This window comes from Molossus molossus, unplaced genomic scaffold (assembly GCF_014108415.1).
Source record: "Molossus molossus isolate mMolMol1 unplaced genomic scaffold, mMolMol1.p scaffold_m16_p_24, whole genome shotgun sequence".
Taxonomy (NCBI): Eukaryota; Metazoa; Chordata; class Mammalia; order Chiroptera; family Molossidae; genus Molossus; species Molossus molossus.
Window position 1 is genome coordinate 1,956,944 of NW_023425360.1, and position 24,327 is coordinate 1,981,270.

At 45.7% G+C, this 24,327-nt stretch overlaps 1 protein-coding gene across 2 annotated transcripts in view; it reads right to left on the reverse strand.

Annotated features, from left to right (window-relative positions):
- Window positions 1-24,327, reverse strand: part of EFL1 (elongation factor like GTPase 1) — a 77,854-nt gene that overhangs the window by 12,861 nt on the left and 40,666 nt on the right. For both annotated transcript variants that reach the window (XR_004961473.1, XM_036277915.1), the window contains exons 15-17: window positions 13,392-13,523; window positions 11,150-11,297; window positions 8,093-9,075 (exon numbers count right to left, since the gene is read on the reverse strand). Coding sequence is in view for 1 of the 2 variants with exons in the window: in XM_036277915.1 (XP_036133808.1) it covers window positions 8,093-9,075; window positions 11,150-11,297; window positions 13,392-13,523 (1,263 nt within the window). In the remaining variant the exon portion in view is untranslated. The remainder of the gene's footprint in view (window positions 1-8,092; window positions 9,076-11,149; window positions 11,298-13,391; window positions 13,524-24,327) is intronic.

The following is a 24,327-nucleotide window of genomic DNA, read 5'->3' on the forward strand; positions in this document are numbered from 1 at the left end:
TTTCGTTACTGTTGGTAACACAACAGAGAAACCAGCAGTCACTTCTCATTCTCACAAACCAGGTCACCCTAACCTCTCTTCCTTTCGCCACAGAGCAACCAGACTGCTAAGTCAAGCAGATGTGGCCGACAGGATGCAGATGGGCTTTGCCCAAATATGAGATAAAGTATGCTGCGGACATAATGCGGAGTGTGGGCTGCTGGCTATCGTATAGGCCAATTCAGCTGCGTTTATAGATGTCAACAAGTTGCCCCCACCCTGGGATGATGTCCTTAGTGAAGTGTCCGCGTTCTGCTCACAGCTTTGTGTTCTTACTATGACAAAGAATGTTTCTAATCAGCAACTTCAAGGTTCAGAAGGCGTGAAAGCAAAGCCACATTGGACATGAAGCTGGCAAGGTAATAAACTGACAAAATCAGAATAATCAGGTGCAAAGTCTAATTTAACAAGACACTAGTTAGCACGGTAAGTGCAAGGTTTTATAGTTTGGCTCACTAGTTAGAGCGTCAGCCTGTAGACCCAAGGGTCACAGGTTCGATTCCTGGTCAAAGGCACATACCTGGTTGCAGATTCAATGCCAAGCCCCAGGGCCATGTGGGAGGTAACCAATCGATGTAGACACATTAGTGTTTCTCTCTCTCCCCCCCTCCTTCTCCTCCCTCCCTCCTTTCCACTCTATCTAAAAAAATCAATGGAAAAATATCCTCGGGTGAGGACTAACAGCAACAACAAAAAAGTAAACAGTGATACCTACTAAGAATGTTTCTAATACAGTAAGGCATATATGTTCTAACAGTATAGGCCTTTATCTCTATGAACAGATGGAAGAACTACAATAATTATAGCTGTGATTAAAACTTTAACACTGTCTAAAAGAAAATTTTATTTTTTATACCTGAAGTTACTGGCAAAGATAAAGAAAGTGAAAAGCAAGAATGAAAAAAACAGATCAGAAACATGAAAAAGATGATTTACTAGTTACATGACAATCAAAATCACAAACCAATTCTGATGTTGATTCAAGCCTATCCAAGTCAATTTTCATGCGTAATATATGATAATCAAACCAAATCTTTAGGGAATTAGACCTTGCAAGTAAAAAAAATCATTTTCTTGGGATTGGATAAAATGATTTTGAGATTATTTTTCTACAAAATTTCCCATTTTGGCCATAAGCAATTCTATCCATTTACAAAAGGAGTTCTTGTTTAAATAATCTGTGTAAAATAAGCTAAGTTTAAAAAGAAACTAAGGAAACTCATTTTGCTAATTAAAGAAAGACCTAAACTTGTCTTTTTATTTATTTATTTTATCCTCATCCGAGGACATTTTCCCATTTTTTGTTCAGATAGAGTGGGAGGGAGAGAGAGAAACAGAGGGAGAGAGAGAAACAGAGAGAGAGAGAGAAACATCAACGTGAAAGGGACACATTGAGTGGCTGCCACCCGCACGACCCAACCAGGGCCGGGGACAAACTGCAACCGAGGTACGTGCCCTTAGCGGGAACTGAACCCGGGTCTCCCTGGACCACAGGCCGATGCTCTAACCGCTGAGCCAAACCGGCCAGGGCTAAACTTGTCTTTTTATTTGTCACGTGTCAATTGTTGGATAGTTAAAGCAACCGTCGGCAAAGTCCAAGGTACTGCTCAGAAGACCTCTGAACACCAGGCAGGAAACAAAAGGCCTTCGAAACAGGTCTCCGCACTCCTTCTCCAGCCACAGGAGGCAATTTAAGATAAAAAGACCACAGGAGAAGTGAAGAGCTGACTGTTCTGACAGATTTGGATACTAGAGGTCGGTCATCACTACAGGAGAATTCCTCAAAAGAAATGAGAAAATGAACTTAGGAGGAGGTTCTCCAGTTGCAGCAGGAGGGAAAAATTGTGAAACCAATTCAGGGGGGAAAAATGCAGATCAAATCTGAACACAGCTCTCTGTGCGGCAGAGAGTGTCCGAGCCAGCTGGTCTCTGAGAAATGTATTAAGAAGGCCGACCAGCCCAGCCGGTGTGTCTAATTCCCGGTCAGGGCACATGCCCAGGTTGTGGGCCCAATCCCCAGTGGAGGGCATGCAGGAGGCGGCCAACTGATGTTCTCTCTCATTGATGTTTCCCTTCCTCTCTCTCTAAAGGCAGACCAGAGTCGGGGTACAGAGACTGTTTGCTAACCAACCCACATACACTCAGCCGCCATCTCGCAGGGGTCAGTGAGGCCTTGCACAGCGGGAGTTGCACCTGGATGAGGCAAGGCAAAGACGTGTTTTGTTCTTGAGAGAGAAGAGGGCCAATAGTCCTGAGAGGTAAGACATGCATCTCTCCCTGGGATGTACCGGAACTGTCTGAGGGCCAGGCGAAGACAGCCAGGATCAAGATAAAGGATAGGGTGACAAGGAATATTTCGAGGGACTGGCTGGCCTAGGACTGCCTGGTCACACACAGGGTCCTGGTGACGCCTTCCTCATAGAAATCAGTGAACAGGCACAGAGGGCTGACTCAACAGATGTGACTCAATAGCCTGCTGGGAGTTTCAGTCTGGTAAATGCCAACAGCTGACCCTAGCTTCATGTGGTGCCACGAACACCTTTCAAAAAACAAAGGACATGCCACTCCAAATGGATAACATAGGAGAGGTGGCAATTTGGAAAGGAAATATGAGTTCCCATTATCCCGGAAGTTCAAGGGAGTAAAAGGCCTCGCATTAATCTATACGGACCCTAGACTTTAGAAATGATCATTTCAAGTGGCTAAAGAAAAACAAAACAAAACAGTTTTTAGGATAATAGACCCTAAGATAAAATTCCTTTTGGAATAACAAGAGTGAAATATCAATCCTGAATTACCTTAATGAGCGAAAAAGGAGGAGCTGTTCTCTAACCCAAAATATGACAATAGCTCCAAAACGTACCTGCGGGTCACGGACAGTGCTCTGCTGCGCCCTCTAACGCCCATTTTAAGGGGAAACGCACCGCGGATGGAACGAAGGGGTACCAACTGCGGGGGGATCAGCAGCACGGCCAGGAGGCCGAACCAGAACGAGCTGAGCCACCAAACAGCAGAGCTAAGACAGCAGAAAGGGTCTTTCCATTACTGTCAAAATGCAGACCTACGACTTGGAGAAGCCAGGGTGATGTTAACAGATATCAGCAAGAAAGCACAGTTGGTTCTCAATACCTGTGACCTCTGCTTTCATCAGTAAGGAGAAGGTGAACCAACCAGAGCAAGAGGAACAGACACAGTAGAGAGAACAGTGAAGTTCAAGATAGTGAGCGGCTGGTGACAGAAAGCTATATGCTCATTTCCTACAGAATTTTGAGAAAACATTATAAAAACATGTTCATATTTAAACAAGTCTGAGGTAAACCTTTGAAGACGACACAGACTTCCCAACACGAAATCGCATCGACTGGAGCGTGCTCCTTCTCATACGGCTGGGGGCTGATAATCAGGAAAAGCTACATGCACACAAAGGGCCCTACCCTCACTAGAATATTTGATTCACTTTCCAACACGAAATCGCATCGACTGGAGCGTGTTCCTTCTCATACGGCTGGGGGCTGATAATCAGGAAAAGCTACATGCGCACAAAGGGCCCTACCCTCACTAGAATATTTGATTCACTTTCCAACACGAAATCGCATCAACTGGAGCGTGTTCCTTCTCATACGGCTGGGGGCTGATAATCAGGAAAAGCTACATGCGCACAAAGGACCCTACCCTCACTAGAATATTTGATTCACTTCCCAACACGAAATCGCATCAACTGGAGCGTGTTCCTTCTCATACGGCTGGGGGCTGATAATCAGGAAAAGCTACATGCACACAAAGGGCCCTACCCTCACTAGAATATTTGATTCACTTTCCAACACGAAATCGCATCGACTGGAGCGTTGTTCCTTCTCATACGGCTGGGGGCTGATAATCAGGAAAAGCTACATGCGCACAAAGGGCCCTACCCTCACTAGAATATTTGATTCACTTTCCAACACGAAATCGCATCAACTGGAGCGTGTTCCTTCTCATACGGCTGGGGGCTGATAATCAGGAAAAGCTACATGCGCACAAAGGACCCTACCCTCACTAGAATATTTGATTCACTTTCCAACACGAAATCGCATCGACTGGAGCGTGCTCCTTCTCATACGGCTGGGGGCTGATAATCAGGAAAAGCTACATGCGCACAAAGGGCCCTACCCTCACTAGAATATTTGATTCACTTTCCAACACGAAATCGCATCGACTGGAGCGTGCTCCTTCTCATACGGCTGGGGGCTGATAATCAGGAAAAGCTACATGCGCACAAAGGGCCCTACCCTCACTAGAATATTTGATTCACTTTCCAACACGAAATCGCATCGACTGGAGCGTGTTCCTTCTCATACGGCTGGGGGCTGATAATCAGGAAAAGCTACATGCGCACAAAGGGCCCTACCCTCACTAGAATATTTGATTCCCTGCCTCTTGAGTTTCATTCCTCACCAGACACATAAAAAAATTAAAAAAGGAATCAATGTGTTAATATTATGTTGGGACTTCTTTTTCTTGGCATTTAAAAACTTTACTCACTATTATTGTAATGTTTACCCTTTTATACATATAAGCCAAGAAGAAATTAATTGTACAGCCCAGCCGGTGTGCTCCGTGGACAGAGCGTCGTCCCGTGGACTGAGCGGTCCCGGTTTGACTCCATCAGGGCACGTGCCTGGGTTGCGGGATTGATCCCAAAAGGGGGCGTGGAGGAGGCAGCCGATTGACGTTTTGTCCTCACATCAATGTTCCTACCTCTCTCTCTAAAAAACCAATAAAAACATATATAAATATATATATATATATTTTATCCTTACTCGAGGACATTCTTCCATTTTTTTTGTTCAGATGAGAGTGGGAGGGAGTGGGAGGGAGAGAGAGAGAGAGAGAAACATCAACGTGAAAAGGACACATCGAGTGGCTGCCACCTACACGACCCAACCAGGGCTGGGGACAAACTGCAACCGAAGCACGTGCCCTTAGCAGGAACCGAACCCGGGTCCCTCTGTACCGCAGGCCGACGCTCTAACCACTGAGCAAAACCGGCCAGGGCTAAAAACATATTTTTTAAAAATCAATTGTATAGATCCTGTTTACTCATATGTAAATAAAGGAATTCTAGTTTTAATAACCAAAATTCAGATTTGGCTTTTTGGGGAACAAAATGAGAACATGTAACTTATTTAAAAAAAGAAAAAGAGCCCTGGCCGGTTTGGCTCAGCGGTTAGAGCGTCGGCCTGCGGTCTGGAGAGACCCGGGTTCGGTTCCCGCTAAGGGCACATACCTCGGTTGCAGTTTGTCCCCGGCCCTGGTTGGTCGTGCGGGTGGCAGTCACTCGATGTGTCCCTTCACATCGATGTTCCTCTCTCTCCCTCCCTTCCTCTCTCTCCCTCCCACTCTATCTGTACAAAAAATGGAAAAATATCCTCGGGTGAGGAAAAAAAAAAAAAAAAAGAAAAAGAAACGAGACTGATCCTGACTTCTCACCAGTTAATGAGAAGATGCAGTTGCTAAACTGCATTAAAAGGAGAATGTCGGACACATGTAGAGGTTAACAGTGTGTCTATGTTCTGTACAGGTCGGATATCTGAGCTGCTGTGTCTAGGAGGGTGGTTGGCTGCCTGGCTGGGTAGTGCAGTTGTTGGAGCGATCATCCCACAGGTCAAAAAGGCTTCGAGTCTGATCCCCAGGCGGGGTGTGTGCAGGGGACATCGGTCACTATTTCTCACAGCAATGTTTCTCTCTCTCTCTCCTCCCCTTCCTCTCTCTCTAAAAATAAATAAAAACATATCCTCATATCCTTTGGTGATTAAAAAAAAAAAGAGTACATCCAGAGGACAGCAACTGAAATGGTGAAGGGTAACAAAAATCATATTGTCAAAAACAGCGGAGGGATCGGGAGTTTTCTCCTGGATATAAAACTAGAAAATGAATGCTCTCCCCAAATATGTGAAGTTGACTGCAAGAGGCATGAATGGTGGTGGAAATGGGTGGGAAGTAGCGGGAGATGAGACTTTCTGATCAACAGAAAAGACCGTCCGACCGTGGGACTGGCTGTGAGTCGCCCACCAACAGCAGTGCTCAGATGCAAGTGGCACGGGCACCTCTCAGCACGACTGGAGAAGTCTGCGAGGTCTGCAAGCACGTGAGGCATCATGCTTCCCTGCTGCTAACACTACCTCTGCCTTCTTACATGAAGACAGTTTTTGATGACAATAAAGAGTAACATCTGGGAATGGTCTAGACTGGTGCTCCTCAAATGAAGATGCCCCGCCCACGGACGTCAACAGATGGGCTGTGTCCCAGCCAGGCGAGCAGCACTGTGCACTGTGTGTCGTGCTCGCAGATCTGACTCCCGAGGCACACGTTCTAACATCTCGTCACTGTCGACCCAGCTGTCCTCGGATGCCCAGCTCATCCCACCGGAACCTCACTGCCAGGCGAGCAGCACTGTGCACTGTGTCATGCTCGCAGATCTGACTCCCGAGGCACACGTTCTAACATCTCGTCACTGTCGACCCAGCTGTCCTCGGATGCCCAGCTCATCCCACCGGAACCTCACTGCCAGGCGAGCAGCACTGTGCTGTGTGTCATGCTCGCAGATCTGACTCCCGAGGCACACGTTCTAACCACCTCGTCACTGTCGACCCAGCTGTCCTCGGATGCCCAGCTCATCCCACCGGAACCTCACTGCCAGGCGAGCAGCACTGTGCTGTGTGTCGTGCTCGCAGATCTGACTCCCGAGGCACACGTTCTAACATCTCGTCACTGTCGACCCAGCTGTCCTCGGATGCCCAGCTCATCCCACCGGGACCTCACTGCCAGGCGAGCAGCACTGTGCACTGTGTGTCATGCTCGCAGATCTGACTCCCGAGGCACACGTTCTAACATCTCGTCACTGTCGACCCAGCTGTCCTCGGATGCCCAGCTCATCCCACCGGAACCTCACTGCCAGGCGAGCAGCACTGTGCACTGTGTGTCGTGCTCGCAGGTCTGACTCCCGAGGCACACGTTCTAACATCTCGTCACTGTCGACCCAGCTGTCCTCGGATGCCCAGCTCATCCCACCGGGACCTCACTGCCAGGCGAGCAGCACTGTGCACTGTGTGTCGTGCTCGCAGGTCTGACTCCCGAGGCACACGTTCTAACATCTCGTCACTGTCGACCCAGCTGTCCTCGGATGCCCAGCTCATCCCACCGGAACCTCACTGCCAGGCGAGGCTAAATTTCTTTAGGAAAAAGAAATCAATTTAGATTCGTGCTTCTAGGACTAATCGGCGACAGGATCTCCCTACAGGGAGGAGGCACGTCCCGACCGGAAGGCCGGGGGCGGAGGCACTGGCTGGCCGGGCCCACTCTCACAGCCGGGCTCCCCCCCACCCTCCTCGCCCCGGAAAGCTGCGCGGTCGCGAGGGTGGCACAGCTGCGGCGCGCCAGGCATCGTTGAGGCCGTGTCTGTATTCTCAGACCGATGTTCACAGCCTCCAATGAATCCTCATCATCTTTTTAGGTGAAGGAAATTAGTCTCAGTGAAATACTACCTGTCAAAAGTCAAAATAGCTACTAAGTGCCAGGGCTTCATGTCTTCTGAGGTCTCCCCAAAAGGGGGAAAAAAATGGAGAATTTGATATAATGGTTAGCACTGAATAAAGCCCACATGATTTTCTTCTTCGGACGGGACCCGGAATTCACAGAAACCCCTTTGTGTTGGGACTACAAGAATGTCGTCTCCCTCTTTGATCATGTTTAGAATGACTCTGGTTACCCAGACTGATATGGTTATTCACTTGAGAAAAAAACGCTGCACAGGTTTGGACAGTAACATATACGGGCTTTTTAAACCTCATTTACCAGACCTTTCATTACAGAAAAGAGTCTTTTTGTTGCAAAAGATCTTTAGTAATCAAGTTTTTCCCCCTCTCTCAAGAATTTTAATATTTAAGTCCTCTGGCTTTCAAAGATCTTAGTGCCTTAGTAAATTAGATGCTAATGGAGCTTCTATAAAAAAAAAAAAGTTAAACGAGATTAAATGTCCTTATTGGGGAGACTTCCCTTCATCTTCCCTCCTTACCGAGAACATCACTGGTGGCCATGATGTCGCACGTGTACATGGCCGCCATCAGACGCTGTGGTTTCACCTGCAGTGCGTAGCGACAGGCTTCTTTCATGGTGGCGATCAGCTGTCCTGACAAGGGCCCGTAGCAGTCGGGGAGGGGAGGCTCCCCCCTCTGGGCAGGGCTCTTCTCCAAGGGCTCGGAGTGGCCGTCCTGCCGGTCCTGCCGCTCCTCTACCCCGTCTCCCAGGCAACAGCTCACCCCTTGCCCCCGTCCCTCTCGCACCAGATCTTGATTCTGTTTATCACTTGCTCCTTGTTCCTCAAGTTTACTTTGGTCCCACTTTTCCAGAACAAAACAAACACCCATGAGAGGCTCCTCACACATGGGGCCAGAGAGAGTCGCTAGCTGGAAGCCACTCACGATGCTGTTACCCATGTCTCGGTGTCTGCTGGCTTCTTGGGAAGCTTTGCCAGCTGGGCCTGTCCACACAGAGTTCTGAAAATATTCACTTTTGTTTACTAATATGTTGGGCCCACATTTTCTTGGGCCAAATGACCAGATGTGGTCAACAGTATTCCTCCACTTTCTCCCTGTTAGGTGTTGCTCCAGTTTTCCTTTGAATTCCCACATTTTCTCTTGGGTCTTCTGGTGAATCACCTGAGTGTTCTTGCCCTCATTCAACGATGACGTCAACTGTTCCATCGAACGAATCAGATCACTGTTTCCTTCCAGGATCCGAGTGACTTCTTCTGGAAGGGGCACGGCTCGGACACTGAGCGTGACCAATTTGTTGGGAGTTGTCATGGTGATTAGACCATCAGAGTCAACCTGGACTCCCTCAGGGATTTTGCTTTGATCTTCTTTCATCTGGTGTATGACTGCAACTTTCTGTTGTTTGCCTATTTCTTCGTTGACCATGTCCACTTTGGGGGGTTTTGTGATTGTTTCTCTGAATGGAATAATGGGTTCAGATACACTGATTTGAATCTTTGCAAACCTAAAGACAAATTCAAGAGAAACATAACAAAAGGTTATAACCAAAATAGCATCAAAACTCCCATGTAGCCCTGGCCGGTTTTGCTCAGCGGTTAGAGTGTCGGCCTGCGTTCCAGAGACCCGGGTTCGGTTCCCGCTAAGGGCACGTACTTCAGTTGCAGTTTGTCCCCGGCCCTGGTTGGTCATGCGGGTGGCAGCCACTCGATGTGTCCCTTCACGTCGATGTTTCTCTCTCTCTCTCTGGTCCTCTCTCTCCCTCCCACTCTATCTGAACAAAAAATGGAAAAATGTCCTCGGGTGAGGATAAAAAAAAAAAAAAATTCCCATGTAGAAATATCACACAATGGAGATTCTTAAAAAAACAAAAATATAAAAATTATTTTACTAAGAAAGATAAACTGCTTTCATTTCAGACTGAAAAACTAACGGGGAAAAAACCTTCAGGGGGTTCTTTGCATGTAGTAGAATTTCACTACTTTATTCATTCTTAAAATAAGCCATCTATTTAGATAAGAATGTTCTGAAGGGGAAATACATATTTTAATAAGATCTGACACACGAATTCTTTAAAATACTATTTGCCAGTGTAATGCCTGGAGGAAACGAGCACAGTGACCACCTGGGCAGACACCACACCTGCCCGTGAGCTCTGTCCCCTCTGGACCCACACGGCGGGGACTGTGGGGGAGGTGGCGTCACTCAGATGCTGACATTCTCAGGAGCAGCAGTGAACAAACACTCCAGAATTCGTCAAGCACCTTATTAAAGCAGTATAGAGTTGTTGAAAAGCAGATGTGTTATTGCTTTTATTATCCTCATTCAGTCTAAATTATTTTTAGGTGTTTGGATATGAATAGTTTCTAAAAAAGGTCTACATAGTGGTTTTCATAATGAATTATTTATTAAAATATTATAATGCATGTTAAAGGGATATTTCTAGAAAACTAATTTCTCTTATTATAAAGTATAGTTTTTGTTTCTCCTGAGATTAAAAAGTACCCATGATGAAAACCATGAGATAAAAATTAAAAGTCTAAACAAAGAAACTAATAAACAATTCAGCTGAAATTCGTTTTAGGCTTACAGGGTGAGTATTACTTGAAATATAATTCTAAGTACCAAACAAAACAAAACAAATTACTTTTAAAGAAGAGTTAATGGCCTAAGAAATGTAGGGTTATTTGACATGGATTTTAATTTGGTACCAAAGAATGTGAAGAGAAAATAATTTAGTTCAAAGACCCCCTCCCCAAAATAATAGTTTTTTTTAAAATCCCTAATAATTAAATTATTTTGAAATACACTACACATCATGATTTATCCAATTAGCATTATTCTCTAACCTATTAGAACCTTCAGAAATGCCAAGAAAATGGTAATGAACGTGACGGAGACGGAAGAGCTACCTTCCGATTCTGTACTGACTGTGGCTAAGAAAACATTTCAAGGAGGGACAGCCACACCACCAGCATCTCCAACCGAGAACAGAAATGAGGACACGCCCCCCTGGCAGGCCTCTCCACTGAACCAGCACTCTGAGCATGAGCGGGGCAGGGGCCACAGCCTTTCCTCCGCCCACTCCCGCCTCCTCTCTGCATTTTCCTAATTGCTACCACATTGTATACACCTTGCCTTTGGAACAGGAAAACTGTTCTACAAAGTGATCTGGGATGCCTATTTCATGACACAAATTTCCTAATAGAGAAATATCAAGACTTCCTGGGATTTGCACTGCAGAGACCACATCAATAAGGAAAGAAATAGGTCCTAATCATAGCCTAAGTTTGCCAAAGGAAATTTTGTTTTGTTGTCCTGATATGCTGAGCGTGTGTATATACTTAAAGTAAAATACATTCATGAAAATATTTGGACAAGCTAAAAATGCAAATCTCCTGAAGTATAAAAGTGAATGCCAGTTATTAAAAATTAAATCTGTGATCCAATAACAAGTAATAGTTCGGGGCATTTCACTTTTTCTCCTAAACAAACACAGTTTAAGTTCAGACGGCTCAGGAAACATGAAAGCACCCCTTGGTCTCGGAGCGATCTTTTCTGCAGCTCGACCATGAGCTCACCTTTCTTTCAAGTCGTCCAAGCAGCGCTGAAGGTGGATTTCCCCCGCCGTGACCAGAACATGCTCTCCTGTCTCCTGAATCAAAATCTGGACACAGGGATCAGCCTGGTTTAACAGTTTCATCCCTCTGACGAGCTGAGGCATCTCACCTAGGTTAACAAAAGGAATACTGATTCAATACAACGTAAGGACTAACACAATCTACAGCTAGCGTCCTTGCCACTGAAGGGAAAAGAACAATGAAATAAACTCTTAAAATAAGTTTATTTTCCTTCCAAATAATGTAGTGACGAGAAGAAAACTATCTTCTGGTAATGTATTTGTATAGAGAGCTAAAATGAGACACATGCTCATCATCAAGACTCCACAAGCTGATCCAGACATTCTTCAGATATTCAGCACATATAAACTACCTACCATCGTCACACCTGTGAACACACCTAAAACTTATTGCAACTGTACATACTATATGCCTAGCAATGTAACAGAACTCTTCCCTAAGCAGTACCTCTAAAATCAGCAAATAAGCAAAATAAGCATTTGATATGATAGTCAGTTCAAGAGAATGCAGCAGAGCCCCCTACTTAAAACGCTCACGGGACCCTGACGGGCGCGCGGGACGGGAGGGCGCTGGCCTTCGGCTGGGCTGCCGCAGCGCTGACAGCCACCGCCCCGCGGGCTCAGCCCCGCCTGCTCTCTGCTCTGCTCGCGCTCGGCGCCCACTGCTTTCCCGCGGCTCCTGGGGGCGAGGTGTGGGTGGGTCTGATCACATCTTGGGGTACGTGCTTTCTCGCCCCTCTGCCAGCCTCGCAGCTCCTGCTCACTCCAGGCAGGCCAGAGGGAGCCCCGGGACCAGCCGGCAGAGGCCCCGGCTTCGCAGGTTTTATGCAGCCGGTTTCACTTCCACGCTCCAAAGAACCAGCCACTCCTCAAGGCTCGTCTTCCACACGCCGGGCAAGCACCGGAGCTTTCTGCCATCAGTGGGTCTCGCCGTGTTATTAGGGTTCGTTATTCACATGTATTCCAAGTCTATTTTTTAGATAAAGCTTTTCTAATAATAACGAACATGTCATACTAGCTAACAATGTGTCAGACTCTAACCACAAGAAGAGGTGATGATTGGTCCCATTTTATAGGTGAGGAGACAGGCACAGAGAAGCCAAGGAACTTGTGTCAAGATCCGAGTCACTGCCTGCGAAGCCCACAGGCTGCTGGCTCTGGGCCCCACCCGGGATGCACGGAATCTGGAGGGAAGACGGAGCGGACTGCGCTGCCCGTGGGGTCGACGGGGCACCCCCTGTCCCTTCAGGCACACGGTAGTTTCCTTCATCTAGCTAAGTAGATTCACAGGTATCATCGGGCATTAACTGACTTAACCTTCACCGAATTTGAAATGTGGTTTAAAAGGATTCCTGCAAAAAGACCACTGATAACACGAATAACAAGCACAAGGGAAAAATTACTAAAAACAATGGCTGTCACCAATATGAGACTCGAGCAAAGTCTTTAAATCTTTTTTCTTAAGCCTTACTGAGAGTATTTTCCACTGATTTCTCGGACAGTGGGAGGGAGGGGGAGAGACAGGACATCGGAGAGAGAGAGACAGGACATCGGAGAGAGAGAGACAGGACATCGGAGAGAGAGAGACAGGACATCGGAGAGAGAGGCCTGGCTGCCTCCTGAACGGCCGGCCAGGGTCCGGCTCTGAAACCCAGGGAAGTGCCCTCGACTGGACTCCGACCTGAGACCCCCCGGTGCACGGCCGACCCTCCGACTGCGGAGCCAAACCGGACAGGACGAACAAATGCTTTAAAAAACAAAAAACATAAACACTCAAATCTGTGTCTTCATGGTAAGGGTGACAGTTCAACAGGCAAAGAAGAAACTTTTTCACAAAAGCTACGGAGACAACAAGCTGGCGACACCTGCACTGGGAGTCACTCCACTGTCAGAACAATGCTGATTTCAAGCTGGGGTGCAGAGATGACCCTGTCTCTGCCATCAAGAAGAAAACAGTCTCCTTGGGGGAGCAAAGGTGCCTAAATAGGCCACGACCCTAAGACAGAGGTCAGAATCCTTCTGAAGAGTGGGAGGTCAGTATGGCCTCCTGGCTGGCAAGACGACTTCTGTTACATACCCGCATGAAAATGCACAGAATACTGCTGAAACCGTGGGGAATCGAGTCTTAAATGCATTTAAAAAGTGTCATGAATATCATGCTTTTAAAAACAAAGTCATCTTACTTGGATGCTTCGGCTCAACAGCAACCCTCACAATAGGAGTAGCTTCGAAGTTGAGTGGTATGAACGGCGGGCAGGAGGGCAAGCTGCACAGTGTGGCGGATTTCAGCACGAAGTCCTGAAGGCCCCCTATTCCTGTAGGAAGCAGAGATCCACGGGGTCAATGAAAGATGATAAATTCTAAATTTAAGTTAGAAAAGAGCATCAACCCAGTGTGCAGGTGACAGGGAAAACACTAAGGGAATGTTGCAAGGAATGGGGCACACCTGCATTGAGGTTTTGGACCCGTGGATACTTTTTTTTTTTTTTTTTTAAATCCTCACCTGAGAATATTTTTCCATTTATTTTCAGATAGAGTGGGAGGGAGGGGTAGAGAGAGATAGACCGGGGGGGGGGGGGGTAGAGAGGGGGAAAGAGAGAGAGAGAGAGAGAAATACTGAGTCAAGAGAGACGCATGGATTGGCTGCCTCCCACACAGGACCAGGGCCAGGGATGAACTGCAACCGAGGTACGTGCCCTTGACTGGAATTGAACCCGAGACTCTTTGGTCTGAGGGCCGACACTCTAACCACTGAACAAAACCAACCAGGGCACTATTTAATTGCTGTTAACAATTCAGAAATTCTGCTACTTCTTGTTATGAATTATTTTATAACAAATTGGGCCAACACCTTATCTGACAACAGAAATGATCATGTCCAGATACATATGTCTCAAAATGCTAATATATTTCTAATTACAAGTTTTAGTTTTTCAAATACATTAATTTGATGAAGATGAGTTTCTCTCCTGCAAATCTACTTGCATATGGCTAAAGGTAATTAAGAGATTTACAGTTTGGTGTCGCTACAGAGTACCTGACCCTACGCCACCCTCCACACTGCCCCGCTTTTAGAAGAGTATCAGTCGGCCCCTCTGCCCACTCCTGGCTGATGTCTACATAAGATTCTACAGGATGGGTTGTCTTTGTGGAGACGGGAGCTGAGAGAACGCCTCAAAAAGAAAGGTGAAGGGGCACACTGAACCTCACGTCCAGAGGAGAGCAGACAATATTTTAGAACAAATTAAGAAACACATAGGAGGGTCATTTTTTTGCTTTTGGGATCAGATGAAGATTGAGGAAGGCAGAGAAAGGGAGGCTGCCTGCCTCAGGCGCGAGCACTCAGTCAGCATCCTACTTCTGCATCTTGGGCTCAGCGGGCAAACGGATGTGAAGGACAGGGGCGTGGGATGCCACGCAGCCCAGCCTTCAGCGGGGTGGAGAAGAGGAGGCTTCTGACACACAGGCTTGGAAGGTGAGCGGTTCCGAGGTGTCTCTCACCGAACACCCCGCCTGGATGCAGCCAGAACCCCCCAGCTCACTGCGTGAAAGGTTGCTCCAGCTGTGAGAAAATCTCACAGTAGCCACACCTGTCTCCCCGCCTGTACACATTCTTAGTTAAGTCTTCCAAAGGTACATGGAAAACATGCTGCTTCTACTTTTACAAACTACCCTTTAGATTTTGAAGGCATCTGTCAGATCCCCTGAACCTTTCTCTGCCTCACACGAAACATCATTAGCTCCTTTAACTGTCCAGTTCACGACACAATTTGCAGACCTTTCGATTTCTAGGCCTTCCGTGTGCAGGAGCCCCTCTTCAGATCGAAGTCCGCAAGGTCCCAAATTCAGTGCCTGCGCAGTGTAGGGATTTGGTCACAGTCCAAGTCTGTAACTGCACCTATTGGGCCAGCACACAGAGGTCTACACCTGGCCATAGCTTCTTGTTAACGGCCCCTGCTGGTACCACAATGCGACAGATCCGGGTCTGCCCAAGTTTCCACCAAGTCTACTAGAAATAGCATCTTCCATGAGGTCAGGGGTTTAGGAAAACCCCACAGTAAATATTCTCCTTCAAACCTCATCCATCCTGCTTCTGACCTGTGACCAGCATGCATTTCCTTCCTGCACACACGGCACATGGTTGCAATGAAAAAATAAAGCTGGTGTCTCCTCTGTATCACCAGGGACGCAGGCTACAGATGATCAGTATATTCTGAACACTGTCTTTCTGAACTTCTGTTTCATATTTTGCTGTTCAAATTACCAATCTACTAGGTATTTACACATGCCCAGATTTGTGAACATGATTATAATTTCCTTAAAAACAAAGAAAAAAGTCAATACCACAGTATTCCTTGTCAAGATTAAGAATTTATTAAAAAACCAATGCTCCAAAGATAGTAAAACTACATGTCATCATCTTCACTTATCTTAAAATATAATTTTAAAATCTAGGAAAGAGTCCATTATGATTTTTTTTTTGAGTGAATCACAGTTTAAAATCACTTTGAGAATTTCTCAATAAACCATTAGATAATTATTAAGTGTATAACTTAATATTTATGTCAAACATACTTTAAAACAAGACCTTTGTTTTTAAAGTAATGCAATGTCAGCATCAGTGCAATCTGAAAAAAGACCGTGTGCCCACAGTCACACCACCTAATACGGCGACCGCCTCATTCTGGTTATGTCCTCCTCGGGCACAGCCCCTACACTCTTGTATCTGTTTGCTTGCACTCAGCTGCTTTCGTAACAGTTACAACAGTGAAGGAGGAATCCGTCCTTTACAGAAAGCACATTTGCTAAAGCATTTTTCAACTGGGACTGGGGTGGGAGGGGGAGGACATGTTTCTTCAAGAGGATCCTTTCAGATTTCTGGGACAGAAGTGCCAGTTCAGAAAAAAGATCCAAAATTAGTGTTTCGAGGATTAAAAGAGGGTACAATTTTTAAAATTTTTATCAAAAACAGGAACAAGGCTTAAATAAGAGAGAGAAATTAGAAATATGGAGTGAAAGCAATTTACTAAACACCAAGAATTCTAGCTGTTTTTTGTACAAACACCAGTACTTTTGTCTGATTGAAGATAAGGACCCAAGCCCTCTCTGGTCCTGATTTTTCTCTACACACACACAGTTAGACACACACGTATGTGAACTCCAGCTCACACACTAGAGAACTGACAACACCCAAGTCAACGCTGAGTTCTTCCACTGGGTATACACAGCCCTGCCAGGGTGTAACCACACCTTCAAATGCTTCTTAACCAAAAATCAGCATTTTGCAAATACTGTCAGGCCAAAATGTTTTCCAGGTTCTCTCTAATGTTCCCCTTAAAGAAGCAGCGTTTACATTTCATCTTTTACGATACGATTGCGTGGGGCCTGAGAGATGAATGGCCTCCTGCTGATGACTGTCTCTCTCCTCAACATCGTCCTGCTGCACAGGTTGAAGCAATCTCGGATGAGGTCACACTGGCCGGCAGAGATGGTGAGATCACTGCTGAAGCCCGACACTGCTTCCTGGGACAAGTCTGCTCGCTGCCTGGACAGGGCAGCACTGCTGCCTTTAGGGGAGTTTGGATTTGCAAAGCACGCTTTCATTGCGGGCATGAGCACATTATTGGGATAAAAAAAACTCTGTGGGAAAAAAGATGTGACTACACTAACTAGAACATGGTCTCCTAATCACCAAAGCTTTATTTCAAGCCAACTTTATCATCACCACACCCACGAACCATCAGCCTGTTCATTTCGATCTGTTCAATCAACCTGAGTAAATGAACTTCTTCGAACCTTCACAGGAAGAGACGTTTATGCGCACGGACATCTACAGAGCCTCAGGCTTGCGAGAGCATGGAGCTTGCTTTGGAGGAGACATGAGGATTCACACGAATATAATACTTTTTTTTAAGTACAAGTTCGCAGGGTGGTGGGTATCGAAAACGCTTGTGTTTGGAAGACCACATTCTGTTCCAGGTCCTCTAGAAGCCAATGTCCTTCCTCTGCTCCCGATTTTATGCCCTTATTCTGTACCTTTCACAGAAACTCAGATTCTGCTCTCTTTGACTCCACTAAAAATACCCTCTCTCAGGGGACCCACGCCTGTGGTAACCCCTGTCATGGACTTAGGCGGGCAGGTAGGGACACATATATAATACGGGCCTTTTCCCGGGCGGCTTGGCTAGCATCTCCAAAGCAGACCAGTATTGTTCAGCTAAGGTTTTCAGAGGATGGGTCAAGTCTGTCCAGGATGTTAAACAATCCATTAAATCTACTGCCCCTTAGCTTCTTGGTGTTGTAAGAGGCCCCAGGGAGAAGTCTTGCAACAATGACATCACTATGGCAGGTTTTTTCTTTCTTCTCATAGAGGCAGACGAAGCTCATAACAGCTAATAATAATTCTTAAGTGAACTACATTAAGATGTAGGGCCCTTTTCTCAGAAGACAGACCACAGTCTATAAGAAAAAGTAATGACTAAAGAATAAAAAAATTTTTTTACAGATATGTAGGCTTGCTGTCTTTGTCTACACTCAAGAACTGCCTCTCTGTGTCCTCAACCAGGTAGAGTTCTAACTGGGTGCCACTACGGGTCTCCGTTTATGCCCCAAGAAGGATCACAAGGGAGCCAGACCACCTCCACTCCTGCAGGCACAGATGGCCCATCAGAGCCTGGCTCTCCCCGAGGGACACACAGGCAGGAGGTGCAGGGTTCAAACAGAAGGGATTCCACTGTGAGCCCGAAGCAGAACACCTGCAAACTGCCGAAGGTCTATCTCAGAGCGAACAAAGGGCGCTCGGTTAAAAAGCCTCTGCCGTCTCCTGTCCGTCCTGCCAGGATATCTGTAGAGGCTGGTCCAGGGGAAAGAAGGAAGCTCACACTTCATGAATCCATGTATTTTATGTTTTCCTTTTTTTGGTTAGTCCTCAAATATTTTTAAATGTTTTCTATTAGAACAGAAGTAGATGCGAAGAACTGACAGGAAAGCCCCGCAATGGTGGGGAAAGGACCCAGCCTTTCCACTCAGTGTCTAAGCTTGAAAGCTTAAAAAGTCAGGCTTTCAAAAAACTGGTAAGTATTTATCCAACTTTGTTTTCTAATGCTTTAGTTTTAAAGGCAGAAGCACAAACACACACTTGACAAAGTCTCTCCATTGCACGTGAGCACCGTCCTGTCCTCGGAGCGTCCCATCTGGAGGGGGACAAAGGCAGTGAGCAGGCAGTGCCCACATGACGTGACAGCACTGTGACGGGAAAAGGACGAGGTCTGCTTGTGTGGAGAGGAGAGGTGGAAGGTGAGACTTCTAGCAAAGCTGAATGCGAGCCCCGAGCCGCCCCGCAGATGTGGGAGGAGCGCCGAGCTGGGAGACGCACCGCCGGAGGCCCAAGCAGGGACCCGGTCACAGCTGCAGCTGCAGTGCGGAGCCCACGGCCACTGAAGAGACATCTCCACCCCCCTTTCCACCGCTCTACGGCCTGCAACTGCCATCACTTCTTTCCTTCAGCCGACACGACATTTCTGTTATGTTCCATTTGGAATCAGAGGAACTTAAATTTAATTACAGCTCTAATTAACCTATGTCAGCTACCTCGCTCTCCCAAGTTTTAGATCCATCTATGTAACATTCACGTAACACATGTGGCACTTTCACAGTCTTACTGCCAGACAAAGTCCCAGGCCCAGAGTGAGCACTCAGCGCAGGTGGTGGCAGTGGTGTGATAATGGTCACAATATTAGTAGTTGTTTTGCTACTAAATATGTTCATCAACTTAGAGTTTTTCTGGTGTATAATATGAATCGCATATTAATTTTGTATATACTAGTGAACTGTAGAGAAGGGGTTGTAATAACTTCTCTATGAGGCACAAATTCATATTCTTAATCAGATCCAGTTATGAACGCTGTATCCTACGCCACTTGACTTAAATTTATATTTTATATAGGAACACATGGCTTTAAATGTGTTCCTTCAAGATGTGCATTCGAATTCAAATGATTTAAATAAATGGGAAACATAACAACGTTTAGCACCTAAGAAGCATAAAATGCTAACATTTTGTTTTAAGATTAAAAAAAGAAAAGAGACATGGCCCTGGCCAGTTTGGCTCAGCGGTTAGAGCGTCTGCCTGCGGTCCGGAGAGACCCGGGTTCGGTTCCCGCTAAGGGCACGTACTTCGGTTGCAGTTTGTCCCCGGCCCTGGTTGGTCGTGCGGTTGGCAGCCACTCGATGTGTCCCTTCACGTCGATGTTTCTCTCTCTCTCTCCCTTCCTCTCTCTCCCTCCCACTCTATCTGTACAAAAAATGGAAAAATATCCTCGGGTGAGGATAAAAAAAAAAAAAGAAAAGAGACATGGCTTTACACCACTAGGAAATTATAACTGGATTTCTTCTACCTTTAAAATAAAAATATTTCCAATTAAAAACAGAAAGCAGAGTCACTTCTGGATGAAATGAAACTTCATCACAAGTACACAAAAGATCCTGGTTGAAACGATCAAAGAAAAAGCTAAGAAAAACCTGAATGAATAGTGAAAGGGGAGAAGGGCACTTTAAACTATGAGCTATTTCTGTTAGCTGTGGATCAGATTAAAAGAAAAACAGCAAGGGTCAGTTCATAACTCCTTCCTTGAGAAAGTAACACAACTTAGAAAAACAAATGCAGACAGTGTAGTAATGGTGTCTGTCTGGTAACAGACCAATGGAACTGAACGAGGACCCCAGAAACATAGATGTGGGAACACGGAAATGACAAAGGGGCCACAGTAGCAGAAAGGAGGAACTATTCAGTAAACAGCACTGAAGCAATGAACCAATAAAATAGAAAAAATAATAAATTTCATCTATAACATATACTATCTAGAAAAAGAAATGTCACGTGAATTAAAAACCTAAACGCAAAACATAAAAATTGAAAACACACACCATAAGATGACACTGTCAAGTAAAGAATGATAAATCTTACTACATTCTAAAAACCATGTGACCAAGATACCACAAAGTTAAAAGTTACAAAATAGATGTTTTCAATGTTTACAAGAGGCAAAGGATTAGTAAGCATAATATATAAAGAAGTTGTACAAATCAATGAAAAAGACAGGCAATCCAAGAGGAATTTAGCAAAGAATATAAACAGTTCCAAGAAAAGACACAAAAGGAAAAAAAAAAGCCCTATGCAATAAAATAAATGAATAAAAAACACTCAGTCTAATAAATAACAAAGTAAATGTAAACTAACACAATGAAACACCATTGCACAACAATAATACTGGTAAGGTAGGCCTCATGCTCTGGAGATGGGGACAGAACTCTGGCAGCTGTGTGGAAGAACTCCTCTGCAAAGTCCAACAAAGAACGCTCAGACTGTGCAGCTCACCAGTTAAGAGTTCAAGTTGTTATATCTCAAAACAATATTGAGAACAGGTACAAAAGTGGACCAATAAGTATACCATAAACAGTGGTACAACTCTCATGCTACAAATCCAGGGGCCTTGGGAACTGGTGGGGGCATTTCTGGTTGGGGTCCACTGCTGGCATTTAGTAGTAGGTAAGGTCAGAGACCAGTGCCCTGCAATGTGTGGGCATGTCCTACACAAAGAATTTTCCCAAGATGCGTGGTTTTTGTGCAATCTTCCGTACAAACCCGTTCATAATGATCTGACCTTAAATCCAACTTCATTTTAATAACAAAGTCTTCTTTTGCAGTTTAATATGCACTGAATTTTCAGGAATGTTGAACTGAAAACGAGCCATTCACCGTCTTCCCAACAGCCACTCGTGGCACCTGAGTCCTGAGTCCCACACATCTGCAGTCGAACTGCAGCTGCAGCCGCCACACTCACGGGGCTGCAAGCGTGTGACCTGGTCTCCCAGTCAGCACAAACTAGAACACGGACAAACGGCGGCGGACTTGATTTTACTGCAAATCATTTCACTTTTATTTATCCTTGATATCACAGTTAAGGTATTGTATTGATGTTTTGTTCTTGTTTTTTTTTGAGGGGGGGGGTACATGCCCCTAGCGGGTACCAAACCCGGGACTCTCTGGTGCACAGGCTGACGCTCCAACCACTGAGCGAAGCGGCCAGGGCTGTATTGATGTTTTTGAAATTAGGTTGGCAGGTAGATTATCTTTCCATGTCATTTCTAGGCGAATTTTCGCTCTCTTATATACTATTTTTATAATTATAAAACATATATATATATATTTTTTTATCCTCACCCGAGGACATTTTTCCATTTTTTGTCCAGGTAGAGTGGGAGGGAGAGAGAGGAACAGAGAGAGGGAGAGAAACATCGACGTGAAAGGGACACATCGAGTGGCTGCCACCCGCACAACCGACCAGGGCCGGGGACAAACTGCAACCGAGGTACGTGCCCTTAGCGGGAACCGAACCCGGGTCTCTCCGGACCGCAGGCCGACGCTAACTGCTGAGCCAAACCAGCCAGGGCTAAAACATATTTTTTAAACCAGAAAGTAAAAAAAGTCTTCCTGTGGACTGTGCCTCGAATGCTTGCATTGTTTGAATGCTCACTCAGCAATAAACCCTGGGACTATGCTGTGATGCACTATATTTGCATGAATCACTTGAGGCCCTCAACACTGAAACTACGCTCACCTCTGAACTACCCAGACCGGGGCTTCCCTGGTGCCTGGTGTCCGCAGAGGGAGTCTTGGGTTCCTATCTGATAGGAGCGGGCATGTTTCTTGAGGTTAATCAAGGTCCTGGGAGTAAGCAGCCTGACAGCTCAGAGTGAAGGCGCTGTTCAGTCTTAGTCCCAGAGAAAGACCCCATCTCCAGGCCTACTCACAGGCCACCTTCATTAGACGGCCCTGCGTCATCTGACGCCAACCCTGTGTTCTTTACCACTTGTAATGATCACTTCCACAACGGGTGATATTTTCCTGAAAGTCACTTCAGGAATTATGGAATTTAGAGGGTGCTATATAGAACTTTATAGTCTAATGCATCACAATTTGAGAAGAATTCCTGTGCTTTTTAGGTTTATGTTCCCAAATAATCACTGACGAATTATGTTTACAGATCTGTGCTGAGCGCCACAGAGGAGACAGAGATGAAGACCCCAAGACCCCACATTCCATTTTCTGGAATTTGTTATTGTAAGTGCTGCTAAAACATTTTTAAAACTCAGTCACATTATTGCTGGTAATATATTCCAATCCCTGAGCTGCGGAGCCAGAGATTGTCGGGACTATGGCCATGTGTCTGCATACTGATGTGGCAGTTACTATGGCACTGATACAACTTACTTGATATTAGAACCGTCTGAAGAAAAGGAATTCCTAAGGGGAAAAGCAGCAATATTAGAATATTAACTAACTGTTAATTAAACACAGGTCATTTCGATTCAAGCCAACACTCCCCCCAGCGCACCGACTTCCCTGCGAGAAGCGGCAGCTTTCAAGCAGTTGCCGTCACGGACGGACCGCCTCGCAGACGAGCAGAATGAGAATGAGCGCCACAGGTGAATTTCCATGTTGACACCATTGAAATGTTAGGAAGGGTTTATAATATGGGGGTGACGGGCCTTCATTCTTCATTTCGTAACACTCTGCAAGCACAGCTGCTGTAAAGTGATCCCCCTCATAAAGGACGAAGGAATCTGTGCTAGAAGTTGGATTAATGGAGACACTAACTAAAGACGAGGCCCCCAATGGTTACCCCATTGTCATTTGCTACCCTCTTGTAAAATGACGGATCAGTACATTTCTATAAGGCAGCAGTTTTTATTAATAAGAACATCCTAAATGCCTACCATAGAAGACCGGTTAACTAAATTAAATACCATACAGCCACTAATAAATTGAACTTTGAAGACTACTTAGGCATGGTTAAGGCAGAACATAAAACTCTATGTAGACAGAATTATATAAATTAAAAATAAGAGAAATACAACTGAAAATAAAAACTGTAATAGTGTTGAGATGATGAATGATAATTTTAAAATAAGGGAAAGGTTTTCGGTGCCAGCTACGAGAACTTCTGAGTCAAAGAAGTAAGCTGCGTGAAACGACGCGGAGGCAGTGTGACCACATCAACGGCACGTCCACACCGCAGACACAGTCTGACCGCCACCCACACCATTTACAAAAACATTTACAAAACCAAATTCTCATAAGTAGAACTAAAAGAGGTTATAGAAGAATAAACAGAACTTCATGACTTTGGAGTAAACAGACTTCTTCAACAGGACACACACAAAAAACACTAATCGTAAAAAATGGAAAAGTGTCAGGCGGTGTTCATTGAAGGACATCATTGGAGAGCAGAAAGGTCACTCCGAGAGCAGAAAGACTATCCGCAATAAATACATCCAACTGGGACTTCCATGAAAACATATGCGGAATGCCTATACATCAATGCAAAGAAAGGGGCAGAGGATCTAAAATAAATAAATAAATGGACAAAGACTTAACAGGCATTTCATAAATGAGTAAAAATCAATGGTCAATAAATAAAAGGAACTTAACTTCACTAGTCATCAGGGAAACCAACATAAGCTACTATGCCATACACGAGACCGGGTCATGAGAACATGACAGGTGCACAGAGACACAGAGAGACTGGTCCATGAGAACATGACAGGTGCACACAGACACGGAGAGACTGGTCCATGAGAACATGACAGGTGCACAGAGACACGGAGAGACTGGTCCATGAGAACATGACAGGTGCACAGAGACACGGAGAGACCGGCTCATGAGAACATGACAGGTGCACAGAGACACAGAGAGACTGGTCCATGAGAACATGACAGGTGCACAGAGACAGAGAGAGACTGGTCCATGAGAACATGACAGGTGCACAGAGACACGGAGACACTGGTCCATGAGAACATGACAGGTGCACAGAGACACGGAGAGACCGGCTCATGAGAACATGACAGGTGCACAGAGACACAGAGAGACTGGTCCATGAGAACATGACAGGTGCACAGAGACAGAGAGAGACTGGTCCATGAGAACATGACAGGTGCACAGAGACACGGAGAGACTGGTCCATGAGAACATGACAGGTGCACACAGACACGGAGAGACTGGTCCATGAGAACATGACAGGTGCACACAGACACGGAGAGAACTGGTCCATGAGAACA